This window comes from Carlito syrichta, unplaced genomic scaffold (genome assembly GCF_000164805.1).
Source record: "Carlito syrichta isolate Samal-C Ts95f unplaced genomic scaffold, Tarsius_syrichta-2.0.1 Scaffold308579, whole genome shotgun sequence".
NCBI lineage: Eukaryota > Metazoa > Chordata > Mammalia > Primates > Tarsiidae > Carlito > Carlito syrichta.
In genome coordinates, this window is record NW_007252675.1 from 852,193 (window position 1) to 869,045 (window position 16,853).

A 16,853-nucleotide genomic window follows, 5' to 3' on the forward strand; every position below is an offset into this window, starting at 1 on the left:
TTTTTTTTTTTTTTTTTTGAGTTGAAGTCTCATTCTGTCACCCAGACTGGAGTGCAATGGCCGCTCCTGGTCACCGCAGCTTCAACCTGCTGGGCTCCGGCAATCCTTCTGCCTCAGCCTTCCAAGTAGCTGGAACTACAGATGCGCGCAACCACGCCCGGCTAATTTTTGATTTGTTGTAGAGATGAGGTCTCGTCAAGTTGCCCAGGCGGGTCTCGAACCTGCGGACTCAGGCAATCCACTCACTTCAGCCTCCCAAAGTGCTGGGATTACAGGTTGAGCCACCGAGCCCGGCCCAAACAGAACTTTAAAGTTAAAACACAATAGACCGATTAAAGAACTGATTAAATATGGCTAAAGAAATAATCAGTGGGCTGGGGATGGTGGATCACACCTGTAATCTCAGTACTTTGGGAGGCCCAGGCTGGAGGATTGCAAGACTGTGTCTCTACAAAAAGGTGGGGAGGAGAAAAACAGAAAAAGAAATTAGCATGACATGATGGCATAAGCCTGTAGTTCCAGCTACTCAGGTGATTGAGGAAGGAGGATTGTTTGAGGTCAGGAGCTCAAGGCTGCAGTGAGCCATGATAGTGCCACAACACTCCAGTCTGGGTGATAGAGTGAGACAATGACTCAAAAAAAAAGAAAAGAAAATGCCGGGCTCGGTTGCTTAGCCTGTAATCCCAGCACTTTGGGAGGCCAAGGTGAGTGCATTGCTTGAGCCCGTCGGTTCGAAACCATCCGGGGCAACTTGGTGAGACCTCGTTTCTATAATAAAATAAAAAATAGCCAGGCGTGATAGTGTGCGTCTGTAGTTCTGGGCTACAGACTGGCTGAGGCAGAAAGATTCCTGGAGCCCAGAAGGTCAATGCTGCTGGGGTGGCCATAAGCATGCTTGCCACTGCACTTCAGCCTGGGTGAAGGAGTGAGACTCCAACTCAAAAAAAAAAAAAAAAAAGAAAAGAAAAAAGAATGTAAGAATTAGTGAACTGGAATGGAGAACTGAAGAAATTACAGAATGTAGCCCTGAGACAAAGTGGTTAGCATCTGTGGGAGACAGAATGACATGGGATATCAGTCATCTAATTGGACTTTCAGAAAGATGAACTAGAGAGATGAGAGAAGCAATACTCAACAATATAATGGCTGAGAATTTTCAAAACCTCAGGAAAGACATAAATCCTTAGATTAGGAACCACAGTATTCCCAAGCAAGACTGAGATAAAGAAGTTCATACCTAAAAAACACCAAAATCAAAAAAAAATCTTAAAAGCAATCAGAGAGGACAAAAAGAAATGACAATACGTTCAGAGCAGACTTTTTCTATTTATTTTTATTTTTTGAGTCAGAACCTCACTCTGTCGCCCAGGCTGGAGTGCAGTGGCATGCTCATAGCCACTGTAGCATTAGCCGGCTAGGCTCAGGTGATCCTTCCACTTCAGCCTCCCAAGTAGTTAGAACTACAGGCATGCGCCACCATGTCCAGCTAATTTTTTGATTTATTGTAGAGATGAGGGCTTGTCAAGTTGCCCAGGCTGGTCTTGAACACCTGGACTCAGGAAACCTTCTCGACTCTGCCTCCCAAAGTGCTGGGATTACAGGCGTGAGTTATCATGTTCAGCCCAGAGCAGCATTTTTTAACAGGGGAAAAAAAAAAAAAAGTCAGAGCACCATAGAAGAGTATGTTTAAAGTTATGAAAAATAACTGCCAAGCCTGAATTGACAGCAAAGAATAAGAGTAAAATAAAAACAAAACCAGAATTTTCCAAAAATTTCTAAAACACTTATTTCTGAAAGAAGAAAAATAATTTCTAAAAGAAAGGTATGAGATAATAAATGTTAAACAAAGAAACAGGTTAGCATATGGGTGAAGCTTAATAATGACTGTATAAAACAAAAAAATGATAATTTGGGGAATAAACAACGAATAAAACTAACATACAAGATGAAAGAAACATTAGGATCAAAGTCTTTAAGGTCCCAGATGGTTCAGGAAATAATGAAGATAACTACTTTTATTTTTCTTGAGTAGGAGTCTCACTCCATCACCCAGGCTGGAGTGCCGTAGTACACTCATGGCCACCCCAGTGTCAACCTGCTGGGCTCAGGTGATCCCTCCGCCTCAGCCTTTCAAGTGGCCGGAACTACAGGTGCATGCTACCGCGCCCGGCTAATTTTTTATTTATTGTAGAGATGAGGTCTTGTCAAGTCACTCGGGTTGGTCTTTAACTCGCAGGCTCAGGCAATCCACTCGCCTTGGTGTCCCAAAGTGCTGGGATTACAAGGCTGAGCCACCGAGTCTGGCCTAGAAGGAGTAATGAACTAAAGCACCAGTTAATAGACATCTACTCTAAGGGGAAATTTAAGAGGCGCAACTGAAGATTTACATACAGAAATATTCACCTGCCTGGGCAACTTGGTGAGACCTCATCTCTACAATAAATAAAAAAATTAGCCGGGCGTGGTAGCGCGCACCTGTAGTTCCAGCTACTTGGAAGGCTGAGGTGGAAGGATCGCTGGAGCCCAGCAAGTCAAGGCTGCGGTGGCCGGGACCGACCACTGCACTCCAGTCTGGGTGACAGAGTGAGACTCCAACTCAAAAAAAAAAAAAAGAAATATTCACTATAGGAATATTTTTAATAGCAAAAAATTAGAGACAATACATATAACAGTAAGAAAATGATTTTAAAAATGACAGTTTAAAAAGACTTGAAATACATTTAGTAAGATGTTTATGATTTATTGAATCATTGATTTGTTATTGAAGTTTTCTACTTTTCTATTACTTCAGTAATAAGCTACTACATAGCTATTTTAAAATAATATTGATAACTTCCACTTATTAATGGATTATGTACCAGACACTATATAGTATAAATTAGATATTTTACATACAGTTAATTAATCTTTACTATTTTTTTTTTTTGAGTCAGAGTCTCATTCTGTCATCCCAGCTGGGGTGCAGTAGCACACTCGTGGCCTCCACAGCCTCAACTTGTTGGGCTCAGGCGATCCCTCAGCCTCAGCCTTCCAAGTAGCTGGAACTACAGGCATGTACCACCACACCCAGCTAATTTTTTGATTTTTTGTAGAGATGAGGTCTCACCAAGTTGCCCAGGCTGGTCTTGAACCCGTGGGCTCAGCGGTCCTCTCACCTTGGCCTCCCAAAGTGCTAGGATTACAGGCATCAGCCACCGTGTCCTGCCAATCTTTACTATTATAAGGCAGGTATTATTAGCCTCATTTTATATAAAGCAACATGGTCCTTAGGCTTCTGTTTTTTACCAGTTTCCTGCTGGTAGAAAGAATTTTGAATTCTTTTATAAAAATCTCTATTGTTCAGCATAGGCTCTTGCCTCTTGGTTTGATGTCTGGATTTGGGAAGCTATTCAGAACAGAACTGGAGTCACAGCCAAAGATATGATAATGTGGAATGATTAGAGTTTAAACAAGGATCACTTTCCATAGAAGGGAGATTTGCTACTTTGTGATAGATTTCTTTTCTTTTCTTTTGAGTTGGAGTCTCACTCTGTCACCCAGGCTAGAGTGCAGTGGCACACTCATGGACACTGCAGCCTTGAACTACTGGGCTCAGGTGATCCTTCTGCCCCAGTCTTCCAAGTAGCTGGAACTACAGTGCACGCCACCATGCTGGCTAATTTTTTGATATGATTTATTGTAGAGATGAGTCTCACCAATTTGCCCAGGCTGATCTCGAACCTGTGAGCTCAAGCAATCCTCTCACCTCAGCCTCCCAAAGTGCTGGGATTACAGGCGTGAGCCACTGTGCCAGCTGTGGTAGATTTTCTTTTCTTCCCACACTAATTTCACATAAAAGAACAAAAATAAGTATCACCCATCTATTACTTTTCTATATCATTTTCCTTTTTATAAAATTCAGACACTGCCTCCTATGATACAACACCAAGCTGGGCTGGGCAGATAGGTAGTATTATCTTTGTTTTAGAGATGAAGAAAAGGAAGCTAAAAAATGAAAATGTCTTGCTAATAAGTAGTGAGTAAAGCCCACCTTTCTGGAGCCTGCGTGCTTCCTACTGTATTTATCAACTGGGAAGACTTTCACATAACCCTAGCGCTTGCTGGGAAAATACCTGTCTTCTACACAAGGGCATATTTTATATACACCTTCCATTGTAAAAAATTGTTCCTTTTATTTAAATTGTTTTTGAGACATGTTATTCCCATTCTATTTGTCATCTGAAGAATAAAATTCCAGACAGTATGTTTCCTAGATTTTCTAAGAATGTAATAGCCACTACGGAGACATTCATCAAAATGTTAACATTAGTTATCTCTAAGGAGAGGAATTTTAGATAACTTCAGTTTTTTTCTTTAAACTTCTGTCAAAAAAAAAATGCTTCATCTTCTCTACATCATCCAGGCTTAAACCCATTTTTGCATCCCTCACTGCACTGTAGATAGCAGGCGTTCAGTAGCAAGTGCTGAATAAATCTATTTACTCTCACCAATGGTAAATGCACTAGAAAGCAATAGAGTTAATTATTACTGAGTCAATCTTTGGCCTTCTCCTTCACTCCCCATAATATCTTTTTTCTTTTTTTTTAATTAAGAAAGGTAGAGATATTAAAGGAAAGATACATTGTGGAGGGCACAACGGGCAGGACTATAGTAAGAAGGTCTGGTGCACGCTGCACTCCCCATAATATCAATCACCAAGGACAGTCATGCATCACTTAACAACAGGGACACATTTTGAGAAGTGTGTCATTAGGTGATTTTATTATTGTGCAAACATCACAGCATACTTAACAAACCTGTAATAGATGGTACAGCCTACTATATACCGGAGCTATATAACATATACTATTGCTCCTAGCTTATAGACCTGTACAGCATGTTACTGTACTGAATACTGTAGGCAACTGTAACAGGACATAAGAAAGGCATGGAAAAAATATGCTATTACAATCTTATGGTGCCATCCGGCACCATAAGAAAGGCATGGAAAAAATATGCTATTACAATCTTATCGTGTCATATCCGGTCCATCATTAATCAGAATGTCATTATGTGAAACATGACTGGACTTTAAATTCATTCTTTATTATGACTCTTATACTTACTCTGACCTCCCATCTGGTGTAGCCCCTCAATGTTTCATACTTATCTTGGTTATCTTGATGCAGTAGGCCCTTAGAAGCTTCCTTGCCTTCAATCTTTATTCTATCCTGTATTTTGCCACCAAATTTTAATCTTACTAAAACAAGCTTTGGTCACTATCTAAATCAATCTAAACTTTCCAGACCTCTGGAAACAACTACTTGATGTCCTCAGAAAAATGTACTCTACAAACTGGTCTCAGCCTACCTTTCTATTCCCATTTACAATAACCCATTTACTCATCAGCCTCAGAATAGGCATTGTGTACTTTGTCTCTACAGCTTTATTCATTCCTTTTCTTCTACCTGAAAAGCCCCATCCCTAAGTTAAAATTCTACCTAGTTCAAATAGCCTTTCTTCTAAGAAAACTATCTGACCATTACGATCTGCATTAATACCTGAATTTCTAAAAGCTACACTATTTCAGCTGCTCACAATATTGACCAACCCTGGTAAACTATGGGCTACTTGTCTCCTCAACTATAGATTATTTAAGGTAGGACTATGTCTAATGTATCTTGCTATGTAACTTGCATTTAGACGCTAAAATATTTGTAGTTAACCAATGAAACAAAGCAGGCTTTTTTAAAAGTCAGTAAAATAAGACAAAGCCCATTTAACACACTTCAAAGGACCAACCAATCATTTTTGTAGCCAGAGAAAACTTCACCTCTATGTAGGCCACTTATGAACCTAATCCTGACTTGGGCCCCACATCTTTAAAAAAAAAATTTTTAGAGAGTTTAACTTGTACAGAATTACGCAGATAGCAAGTGAACAGGGATCTAACTTGTATGACACTCCAAGCCTATGGTACATTCCATCACATATACAAATACTAATCACTGCTTCTGATGATATCTGTATTGCTTCTTATCATTGTTCCATCTCCCCCATTTAGTCTTGGTACTTTAAATATTTCTAATCAGTATCAGCTGACCTCATCCTAGATAAGCAATCAAAAGCAGCTTTCTCAGACTCTCAGGTCAGATTTGAGAAATGTCTTCTCTCATGCTCCCACTATATCCAGTATCCATCTATAGCTTTATAATAGAAAGTATCATTATACTGTGATTGTATGACTGTCTCCCCTGAAGACTATAAGCTTAAGAGGAAGGTTTGACTCCTTATTTTGGTATTCCTAGTATCAAGCAAAGTATCTTAGCACAGTCCACATTTCACAAATATGTGTAAAACAAATAAAACTGACTAAATTACATAATGTACCCAAGGACACACAGCTACTAAATGACAGAACCAGGATTCAAATTCAAGCATCTCTGCTGCCAAAGTTTATAATTACTATGTCTTAATGAAGCTAAAAATGTGATGTTTATCTTCTCTTTATCCTGCCTGTTGGAATGATTTGATCATAGATATATCAGAAATATGTATGTGCGTGTGCGTGTGCGTGTGTGTGTGTGTGTGTGTGTGTATGTCCCTATTTTAAAGATAGCTTACAATTATATAAATTTTCCTATCTTATTAGAGCTTCCCATTTTAATACCTACATCCTGTAAAAGCTTGCTAGGTGGTTGGCGTGTAATAATAGTGGTAATCTCTTGTAAATACTAGAAATATAAAGAGTCTATGGTGTGTTTGATAGTCTCTTTGAATTCAAAACTTGCTGCATAGAAATTGATGCTATTTTGAGTTGTCACAGGAACTGTGTACAAAAACTAAGGCAGAGTCTCTTAGGAAAAAAGAACTCACTTTAACTTTAGCTTTTATTTCTTCACTCTCCCCTTCTTCATCATTGCGGGGTTCCATGCCAGAATCCTCCTGGATGTCTTTGTTTAGTACAGAGTACTCTTCTAGTAGAGTGTCAAATAAAACTATTCGCTTGTTCTTGAAGAAGCCATAAAAATAAGCATTGCTGTGGGAAGAGCGTTTAGATCCTAAGAAAAAGACAGTTCAAAGCATGGAATATAATTAAAAAATCTGGGGTCCTTTGGAGAGACTTCTAGAAACTGAATTACTGGAAAGGACGTTAACATTTTCAAACTGCTTAATACCTAAAGAAAACCCGTGTCAACATATTCACTACCAGCAGTGAAGAGTGTCTGCTTCCTTGCACTCTTGCCAGCAAATATGCTCATCACAGCTTTATAGCAATAGTAAGTAAAGCCTAAACATCCAACAGTTGTGGAATGATTCAAATATATTAAAGTTATGAGATGAAATTTTAAGCAGCCAGAAAAAAGAATACTCTCAAAGAATTTCAAAAAGAAAAAGCTCACCAGTATATTATGAAGGATATAAAACTTCATGTATATAAGGCTCCATTATTGTCAAGAAAAAAATGTACATGTAAGTAGAAAAGCATAAACCCAAGCCTATTAAGAAACATACCAAAATACTGAAGTGTTTACCACTGGGCTTTAGGATTATAAATTTTTGTTTCCTCTCTTTTTACTTTTCTCTCTTTTCCAAGGTTTTAAACAAATTCACTTTTAGGATCAGAACAAAAATTAAAACTATTTTTATAAAGACTGGAGGAAGAAATACTTAAGTTTTTAACAGTGGCTAACAGTAGCTAAACTATGGTTGATTTTTATTTTCTTCTTTATATAATTATTTAATTTCCAAATGTTCTACAATGTGCAATAAGTTAAGTACAGCAACTAAAAGCTTAGACTTTGGGTTCAAATCTTGGCTCTGCCATGTATTAGTTGTGTATATTTAGGAAACATTCTTCATTTCTTTAAGTTTTAGTTTCCTTTTATGAAATTAGGGTCATTTCTCCCTCACTGGGTGAGATTAGGATTATATGAGATATTCCAAGTAAAGCAATTAGTATACTATCTGATCCATATAAACTATTACTATTATTTGTATACTTTAAAAAAAAAGAAATTATAAAAACATTTATTTCTCTTGAAAATTTGAGGTCTCTCACAAAAACTGAATTTTCTATCTACTCATATTTCTAATGTAAAGTACTTGGCAATATTTTTGGTAGTAAAGCTTTGATAAATAGAAGCTATAATGTATTTATTTATTACATTATTATGTTACCTTTTGGTTTGGTTGCTGGGAAGTTAAGACACAAACAAGTGATCAAATTTTGCCAATAATATAGGACCTCAGGATCTAGAAAGTTGTGTTACCATTCTGAGATTGCATACTCCTATCTCATCTCTACCTGATCCTAATTTTTAAATTAATTTAAAAATAGTTCCTAAAAGCTGTCTTAAGTTATTTATTAAAGTAGGCAGATAAGTAAATTAATGTCTTAATATCTCCCATTGTCCAAGGTGTGGTCCAGAATCACCTAGGAGTGCTTATTAGAAGTAGATATTGGAAACACCTACTAAGACAGAATCTCTGGGAATGGAGCCCAGGAATATGTCTTTTAACAGACTCTCCAGGGAATTCTTATACTTACTAAAGTTTAAGAGTCCCTGTACTAAACCATAAGCTTTTTGTATCACTGTGTCTGGCATGTAGTATTCAGTCATGCATTGTACAACGTTTCAGTCAGCAACAGACTACGTGAAGGCACAGATGGCAATGCCTTACATTTTTATAGAGCATTTCGGACAGTGGTTCATAAGATTATAGGGGAGCTGAAAAATTCCTATCACCCAGAGATGTCATAGCCATTGTAATGTTGCAGTGTAACACATTATCTTTTCTATGTTTAGATACACAAATACCAATGTGCTACAGTTGCCAACAGTGTTCAGTACAGTGACATGCTGTACAGGTTTGTAGCCTAGAAACAATAGGCTATACCACATAACCTAGGTGTGTAGTAGGTTATATCACCTAAATTTGTGTAACAACTCTCTGTGGTATTCACAGGACTATGAAACTAGCTAACCATGAGCGATGTATGACTGTATATTTAATAATGATTGTTTATGGAATGGATTAATGATACTACTTGAGGCATGAAGTAATTTGAGAACTTTGAAAATCGAAATGCTCTACAAAAATGTAAGGCACTGCCATCTGTGCCTTCATCTTTTGTTGATGATGTCTCTTCTTAATCAGCCCTTTAGCAGCATTTAACACAGCTGACCACTTCCTCCTTGAAACACTTTTCCTAGCTTCTAAGACACCGCTTTCTCCTGGTTTTTTCCTACCTCAATGGTCTTTCTTCCTCAGCTTCCTTTTTCCCTCCTGACTCTGACCCTGGCCCTCTTTTCTTTTTAAGTGCTCTCATTCATGACATCAAACACCATCTATATGCCAGATATTTCCATACCTATATTTTTAGTGCTGATCTCTCCCTAGAATTCTAGATTTATATACCTAGCTGCCTATTTGAAATTGCCACATGGATATCTACAGACACATTTGTTGTTTGCATTCTTAGTTTTTTCTTTGTTTGTTGCCTGTCCAGTATTGGAATCTCCTTTCAGAATTCAGAGAATTTCATACCATGTAAGTGAGAGACCACATCTCATTTGAAAAATTGAAAAAGCCAGATAATTGCTTCCCTAAAACTCCTAGTAGCTAGCCCCATGCCCCAGTTTAGTCAATCAGATATACCCATTGGGGACTCTGAAAAGTTAGCATAAAAGCAAGGCAATGAGGAACTAATTCCACAGGTGCTAGTGGCTGAATCCGGTGTTCTGAGGTAGCCACAGCCGTGCCCTCACCAGACTGGTTTGCAGTACAATTCTGAGTTCCCAACCTCCCTATTTAACAGCTCATTTTCCCAGGCTGGTAAACTTAACTTTCCTGGAGACTTTGTGAGCAATCAAATGCTGTTTCAATAAGCAATTTCTCTGCTTAAGTCAGCCAGAGTTGGCTTCTATTGCTTACAAAACTCTGATTAATAAAATGTGTAATAGGTACCTAAATATGTAACACAGCCATTAGAATTCTTAATCCTCACAAATCTGCACTTCTCCCATTTTTTTCCTCTCAGTAAAATACCATTTATGCAACTGCCCAGGTCAAAAATATAGGCTGTTATCCTGATTGTCTCTCTTTTCTTTATTTTCCCACACGTATGTAATTTATTAGCAAATTCAATAAACTCTACTTCTACAATCTATCCCAAATGCATCCACTTCCCTCCATCAATTACTGTTGTCCTAGTCTAAGCTACCATTGTGTGTCCTACTAGACAATATATTCCAATATATTCTTTTTTTTTTTTTTGAGCCAGAGTTTCACTCTGTTGCTCAGGCTGGAGTGCAGTGGCACGCTCACAGCCACTGCAGCCTCGACCAGCTGGGCTCAGGCAATCCTTCCGCCTCAGCCTTCCAAATAGCAGGAACTACAGGCATGAGCCACCATGCCCAGCTAATTTTTTTATTTATTGTAGAGACAAGGTCTCACCAAGTTGCCCAACCTGGTCTCGAACCCCTGGGCTCAGGCAATCCTCTCGCCTCAGCCTCCCAAAGTGCTGGGATTACAAGGTTGAGCCACCGCGCCTGGCCTACAATACATTCTTCAGACAGCAGCCCAAGATATTTTGAAAATACAAATTAGACTATGTCACCTTCCTGCTTTTCCCACTGAACTTAAAAAAATAAAATCCAAACTCTATACCCTGACGTACAAAGGGCTATGTAGTCTCACCCCTGTCTATGTCTCAGATTTCACCTCATAACACTTTCCTGATGTGGTAGTTCTTCACAGTCCTTGAAGATACTGGGCTCTAGAATATATTCCTATTGATCTCAACATGGATAAATCCTCCCTTTAGATCCCAGATTAATAGTCATTTGTCCAGAGAGGTTCTCTGTAACCCAATCCAAAGTATCAACTCAGTCATCCTTCAACACACTAGTTTAACTCCTTGCACAGCACTTGCTATCTGGTAGTTTTTTGAAAGCAAGATTCTTGGCTTTTCTGTTTTGTTTTGTTTTGGTTTTTTTTGAGTTGGAGTCTCACTCTGTCGCCCAGACTGGAGTGCAGTGGCCGCTCCCGGCCACCACAGCCTCGACCTGCTGGACTCCGGCGATCTTTCCGCCTCAGCCTTCCAAGTAGCTGGAACTACAGGCATGTGCTACCACGCCCGGCTGATTTTTGATTTATTGTAGAGATGAGGTCTCGCCAAGTTGCCCAGGCGGGTCTCGAACCCACAGGCTCAGGCATTCCACTCACCTCAGCCTCCCAAAGGCGCGGGATTATAAGCTGAGCCACCGAGCCCGGCTGATTCTTGCTTTTCACTGCAATATCCCTACCACTTTACAAATATGTAATGTGTGCCATTATTGTTAGCAACAACATTCATTCATTCAAAATGTTTTTGAGTGTTGTTACTATTGTTAATAATAAAAACATACATTTAGATGAGTAAATTACTGTTTAGCAAAGGTAAGTTGCCCAAGTACACAGATAATTTGTCTCAGACTCCTAGTTTCAAGCAATCCTCCTGCCTCAGTATCTTGAGTAGCTAGAATGACAGGCTCAAGCCATCATGCCCAGCACCGATAATTTGTGATAGAGTTAGAATGTAAACCCAAGTTTTTTGACTCCAAAGCCTGACCTCTGAAATACTATCTCTCATCTCCTCCAATCTTCATTTTTCCATTAAGACCCAGCTCATTAGCTGGGCGTGGTGGCACTTATCTGTAGTTCCAGCTACTTGGAAGGCAGAGGCAGAAGGATCACCTGAGCTCAGTAGGTCGAGGCTGTGGTGACCATGAGTGTGCCACTGCACCACAGCTTGGGCAATAGAGACAGAGTGAGACTCTGACTCAAAAAAAAAAAAGAGACCCAACTCATGTCATAACCCTCCATAAAGTCTTCCTTGACTACTTCATCTAAAATGAAAATAGCATTGATGGTATGTATCATACACTTCACTAATTACCTCTACTGTCAAAACATTAGCTATTGATTCATGTTATCTAATTATAAATTAAATGATCAGCAACTTAGTCTGCCCCTTCAGTAAAAGTCTCTTGGAGATTGTTCTACTGTACTGATTCATGTGCTACTAGCTTAATATTACCTTAAAAAGTAGTGATTTCAGGCCGGGCGTGGTGTCTCCACACCTGTAATCCCAGCACTTTGGGAGGCTGAGATGAGAGGATTGCCTGAGCCCAAGGATCAAGACCAGCCTAGGAAACTTGGCAAGACCTGGTCTCTACAATAAATCAAAAAATTAGCCAGGCGTGGTGATACGTGCCTGTGATTCCAGCTACTTGGAAGGCCGAGGCGAAAGGATCGAGTTGGAGGCTGAGATGGTTGTGAGTGTGCCACTGCACTCCAGCCTGGGGGACAGTGAGACTCTGACTCAAAAAAAAAAGCAGTGATTTCAAAGGCTAAAGAAGTAAGTATGAACTGACTTACTCCTCTACCATTTCATCCTTAAGCTATTCCAGTTGTGCCTTTAGTTGGGTTGTAGCTAAATGTCTAAAATTTCTATACTCTTCTAGTTGCTGTTAATTCATTTTTTACAATTATGACCATTTCTGTTCTCCCCTAACCCTGCAATTGCTTCTAAGTTTCTATTCCTTCATCTAACACAGCTCCTTCTCATTGATACTATTTTAATTTAAAGCAGGGAGCAAGCCAGGCTCAGTGGCTCAGCCTGTAATCCCAGCACTTTGGGAAGCTGAGGTGAGTGAACTGCCTGAAACCCGTCTGGGCAACTTGGCGAGACCTCATCTCTACAAAAAATAAAAAATTAGCCGGGCATGGTAGCACACGCCTGTAGTTCCAGTTACTTTGCAGGCTGAGGCGGAAGGATTGCCGGAGCCCAGCAGGTCGAGACTGCAGTGGCTGGGAGCCGCCACTGCACTCCAGTCTGGGTGACAGAGTAAGACTCCAACTCAAAAATAAATAAATAAAGCAGGGATCAGTAAAATCAGCAAACTATGGTTCACAGGCCAAATCCAACCTGCCATTTATTTTTATAAAGTTTTATTGGCACACAGCCATGCTCACTTTCTTTTTAGTATTACCTATGGTTGCTTTTGCACTATAATAGCAGAACTGAATAGCTGCAACAGAGACCACTTAGCCCACAAAGCCTAAAATATTTACTATCTAGCCCTTTACAGAAAACATTTGTGAAACTGTAGTTTAAAGGAAGCAGAAATAAACCCAGAGGGCTAAAGTAATTTATCCAAGATCTCATAGCTGGTTAAGTGGCAGGGGCAGATCCACTTATATTCATTTATATGGATTTTAATTTCTAATTCTGAAAGTCATGGTACCTTACAACAGTTTTTCTCTACATCTTTGTAGGCTTCCTTAAGATGTCAGTAGTCTTATGCACGCTAACAGACAGCTGAACTGTCAAAAGCAATCAGCAAAAAAGCAGAGTACTACTAACCTGAACTACCTGATGGTAGTTTTCAGTAATCTGCAGGTGAGTCCCCCAGAACACTTAATGTTGGCTTTGTTTATGAGCCTCCATACTAATGCTAAATGGAATCTGACTATTCAAGAGTCTAACTAAACTACTTAAAGGAGCCAGGCAGGTAAAAGAAGTAAATAATCAGTCTGATGTACATAAAACAGGGAGTGGAAAAGCCTTGGCCAAAAATTCAAAACTATACTGTAAAACCAACCAAACATAGCTGCAGCCAAGAGCAGGATTTGGCATCAGGCCACCAGTTTCTGTCCCTGGACCACGTCACTGATTCCTATAAATCTTAAAGCCAAAATGTAAAATCTTAACTAAATTTAACAAAAAAACAGATTTGTTCTTTTATTAAACTTTTAAAAATAAAGTGTCAAATAAAACAAACTACTCAAAAAAAACACCTTCTTACCTCCAGGCAGCCTTACCTTCAACAACATACACTTTAGTCAAAGGAAAGTCAATACTCCTTGCCATTACTTCAATTTCTTGTTTAAGCGTTCCCTCTGGCAAAGGTGTGAATTTGTCAAATAAAGGGGCGATATAATCAGCATAGATTGTGACAAGAACCTGAAAAGTAAATGTCAGAATGAACTATAAATATGTCCTTAAAGAAAAACTACTTTTTAATACAGATTAAATTATACTAAAACAATTATGTTGGCCAGGCGCAATGGCTCATGCCTGTAATCCTAGCACTTTGGAGGCAGAGGCAAGAGGATTCCCTGAGCCCAGGGGTTGAGACCAGCCTGGGCAGCTTGGTAAAACCTTATCTCTAAAATAAATAAAAAAATTAGCCAGGTATTGCGGCATGTGCCTATAGTTCCAGCTACTTGGAAAGCTGAAGAGGTGGAAGGATCCCTTGAGGCTAGCAGGTTAAGGCTGCAGTGGCCATGAGCGTGCCACTGCACTCCAGCCTGGGCGACAGAGTGAAACTCCGACTCAAAAAATAAAAAAAAAACAAAAAAAAATCATGTTGACCCCAAACTTGAGAACAGGAAATTTATTTGTTCTAATATTCCCAGACCTAAACAGTGCCAGATGGAGCTCAATATCTGTTTAATGAATTAAATCAAAATGAGCAGTCTAATAACAAGTAAACCTGTAGATTTTGTTTTAGAAGATAATACTACCAAAAGCAACCAAGATCTCTAGGAGGTAATAAATAGTCCTTTCAAAACTTCTTGGGGGGCTGGGCACAATGGCTAACACCTGTAATCTCAGGACTTTGGGGGACTGAGGGAGGAGAATTGCTTGAGGTTAGGAGTTGAAGACCAGCCTGGGCAACATAGCAAGACCTCCATTTTAAAAAAAAAAAAAAATTAAGCCAGGTTCAGTGCTCAGCCTGTAATCCCGAGCGCCTTTGGGAGGCTGAGGTGAGTGGATTGCCTGAGCCCGCAGGTTCGAGACCCACCTGGGCAGCGAGACCTCATCTCTATAATAAATCAAAAAATCAGCCGAGCATGATAGCACATGCCTGTAATTCCGGCTACTTGGAAGGCTGAGGTGGTAGGATCGCTGGAGCCCAGCAGGTCGAGGCTGCGGTGGCCGAGAGTGGCCACTGTACTCCAGTCTGGGTGACAGAGGGAGACTCCAACTCAAAAAAAAAAAAAAATTAGCCAGGCATGGTGGTATGTGCCTGTAGTCCCAGCTACACAGGAGGCCAAGGTGGGAGGACTGCTTGAGCCAGGAGTTCAAGGCTGCAGTGAGCTGAGCTATGATCGCAACACTGTACTCTAGCCTGGGCAATAGAGCAAGAAGACTCTGTCTCTTAAAAAACAAAAAATAGGCCAGGCTCAGTGGCTCAGCCTGTAATCCCACGCTTTGGGAGGCCGAGGTGACTGAATTGCCTGAGCCCGCGGGTTCGAGACCCGCCTGGGCAACTTGGTGAGACCTCATCTCTACAATAAATCAAAAAAATTAGCCGGGCGTGGTTGCGCGCACCTGTAGTTCCAGCTACTTGGAAGGCTGAGGTGGAAGGATGGCCGAAGCCCAGCAGGTCGAGGCTGCGGTGGCCGGCAGCGGCCACTGCACTCCAGACTGGGCAACTGAGTGAGATGCCAACTCAAAAATAAAAATAAATAAATAAATAAACAAAAAACAAAACCCCCACAACTTCTTGGGGATTTCTGACACTTCATGAGGCAATCACAATGTACAATTCTGCCTTTCAGAGTAGTCATGATAGACCTGAAGTGTGCTAAGAAGAATAATGAGAGCATGCTAGGCATAGTGGCTCATGCCTATAACCCCAGCACTTTGGGAAGCGAAAACGGGAGAATCGCTTGAGCCCACAAGTTCAAAACCAGCCTAGGCAGCATAATGAGACCTCATCTCTATGAAAAAATTTTCAAAAATTAGCCAGGTCTGGTGGTATGTGCCTGTAGTCCCAGGTACTCAGAAGGTTGACATAGGAAGATTGCTTGAGCCCAAGCATTAGAGGCTGCAGTAAGTCATGATCATGACACAGCAACAGAGTAAGACCCTGACTCAAAAAAAACCCCAAAAACAGTAACAACAACAACAAAAATACAAGAGGTTGACTATGTGCTACTGCTCTGTTAACTGGTTTATCTGCTAAAATTAATTATTTGCAGTTCATAACTGTACATTTTGGTTAAAATAGCACTTACTACCTTAAAGCATTTTTGGAGCATTTCCTCTGCTCTTTTTCCTCTTAATTTGCCATACAATAAATACTTGTAAATCCAACTAGCACCCATTTTCTGATCTTGATCCCACAAGTTAGAAGTGAAGAAATGAGCATCACGTAATTCAGATTCATATAAACCTCAGTCCAGGTGCAGTGTTGTACCTGTAATCCCAGCTACTAAGGTGACTGAGGCAGGAGGGTTGCTTGAGCCCAAGGGTTCGAGGTTGTAGCATGCTATAATTATGCCTGTTATTTCACAGTACTCCTACCTGGGTAACATAGTGAGACCCCAGCTCAAAAAAAATGAAATAAAACAAGCCTCGGGCCATTGCTTTACTAAACTCTGGTGTGGCCATTTGCTCTTTTGAGCTATGGCCATCGCCATGTTTTCTAAGCTTTGGTCCCCTCTCCTACCTTGGAGAGGTGAATCTCCTCTCTCTCTCGTTCTTTCTAAATAAACTATATTTTTCAATCTAAAAATAAAAATAAAAGAGAAAAGCCTCATCATCAGTGAAGTTGAAGAGCTGATAGATGATAATTTCTGGGGGCTCTAAACAGACCATTTTGATTGTGTTGTAAAGCAGTTTAGAATATGGGAAAGAGAAGAAGAATAGAAGATGTGAAAGAGGGGGAAAACAGTGTGGCAAAGGGAAGGAGGCAGACCAGAGGGTTGGCAGTGGGACTGAAATGGGAAGGAGAAAAGGGAGGAATGGAAGAAAAATGGGTAAAAGCAGGAAGGGTATGGAAACAAAGAAGGGGTAAGGAGGGAGGGGGGGA

General features: G+C 40.1%; 1 protein-coding gene across 2 annotated transcripts in view; it reads right to left on the reverse strand.

The window, feature by feature from the left end:
- Positions 1-16,853, reverse strand: part of ZMPSTE24 (zinc metallopeptidase STE24) — a 46,687-nt gene that overhangs the window by 16,804 nt on the left and 13,030 nt on the right. For both annotated transcript variants that reach the window (XM_008065504.2, XM_008065503.1), the window contains 2 exons: positions 13,852-13,993; positions 6,856-7,040 (listed from right to left, as the gene is read on the reverse strand). In XM_008065504.2, the coding sequence (XP_008063695.1) occupies positions 6,856-7,040; positions 13,852-13,993 (327 nt within the window). The remainder of the gene's footprint in view (positions 1-6,855; positions 7,041-13,851; positions 13,994-16,853) is intronic.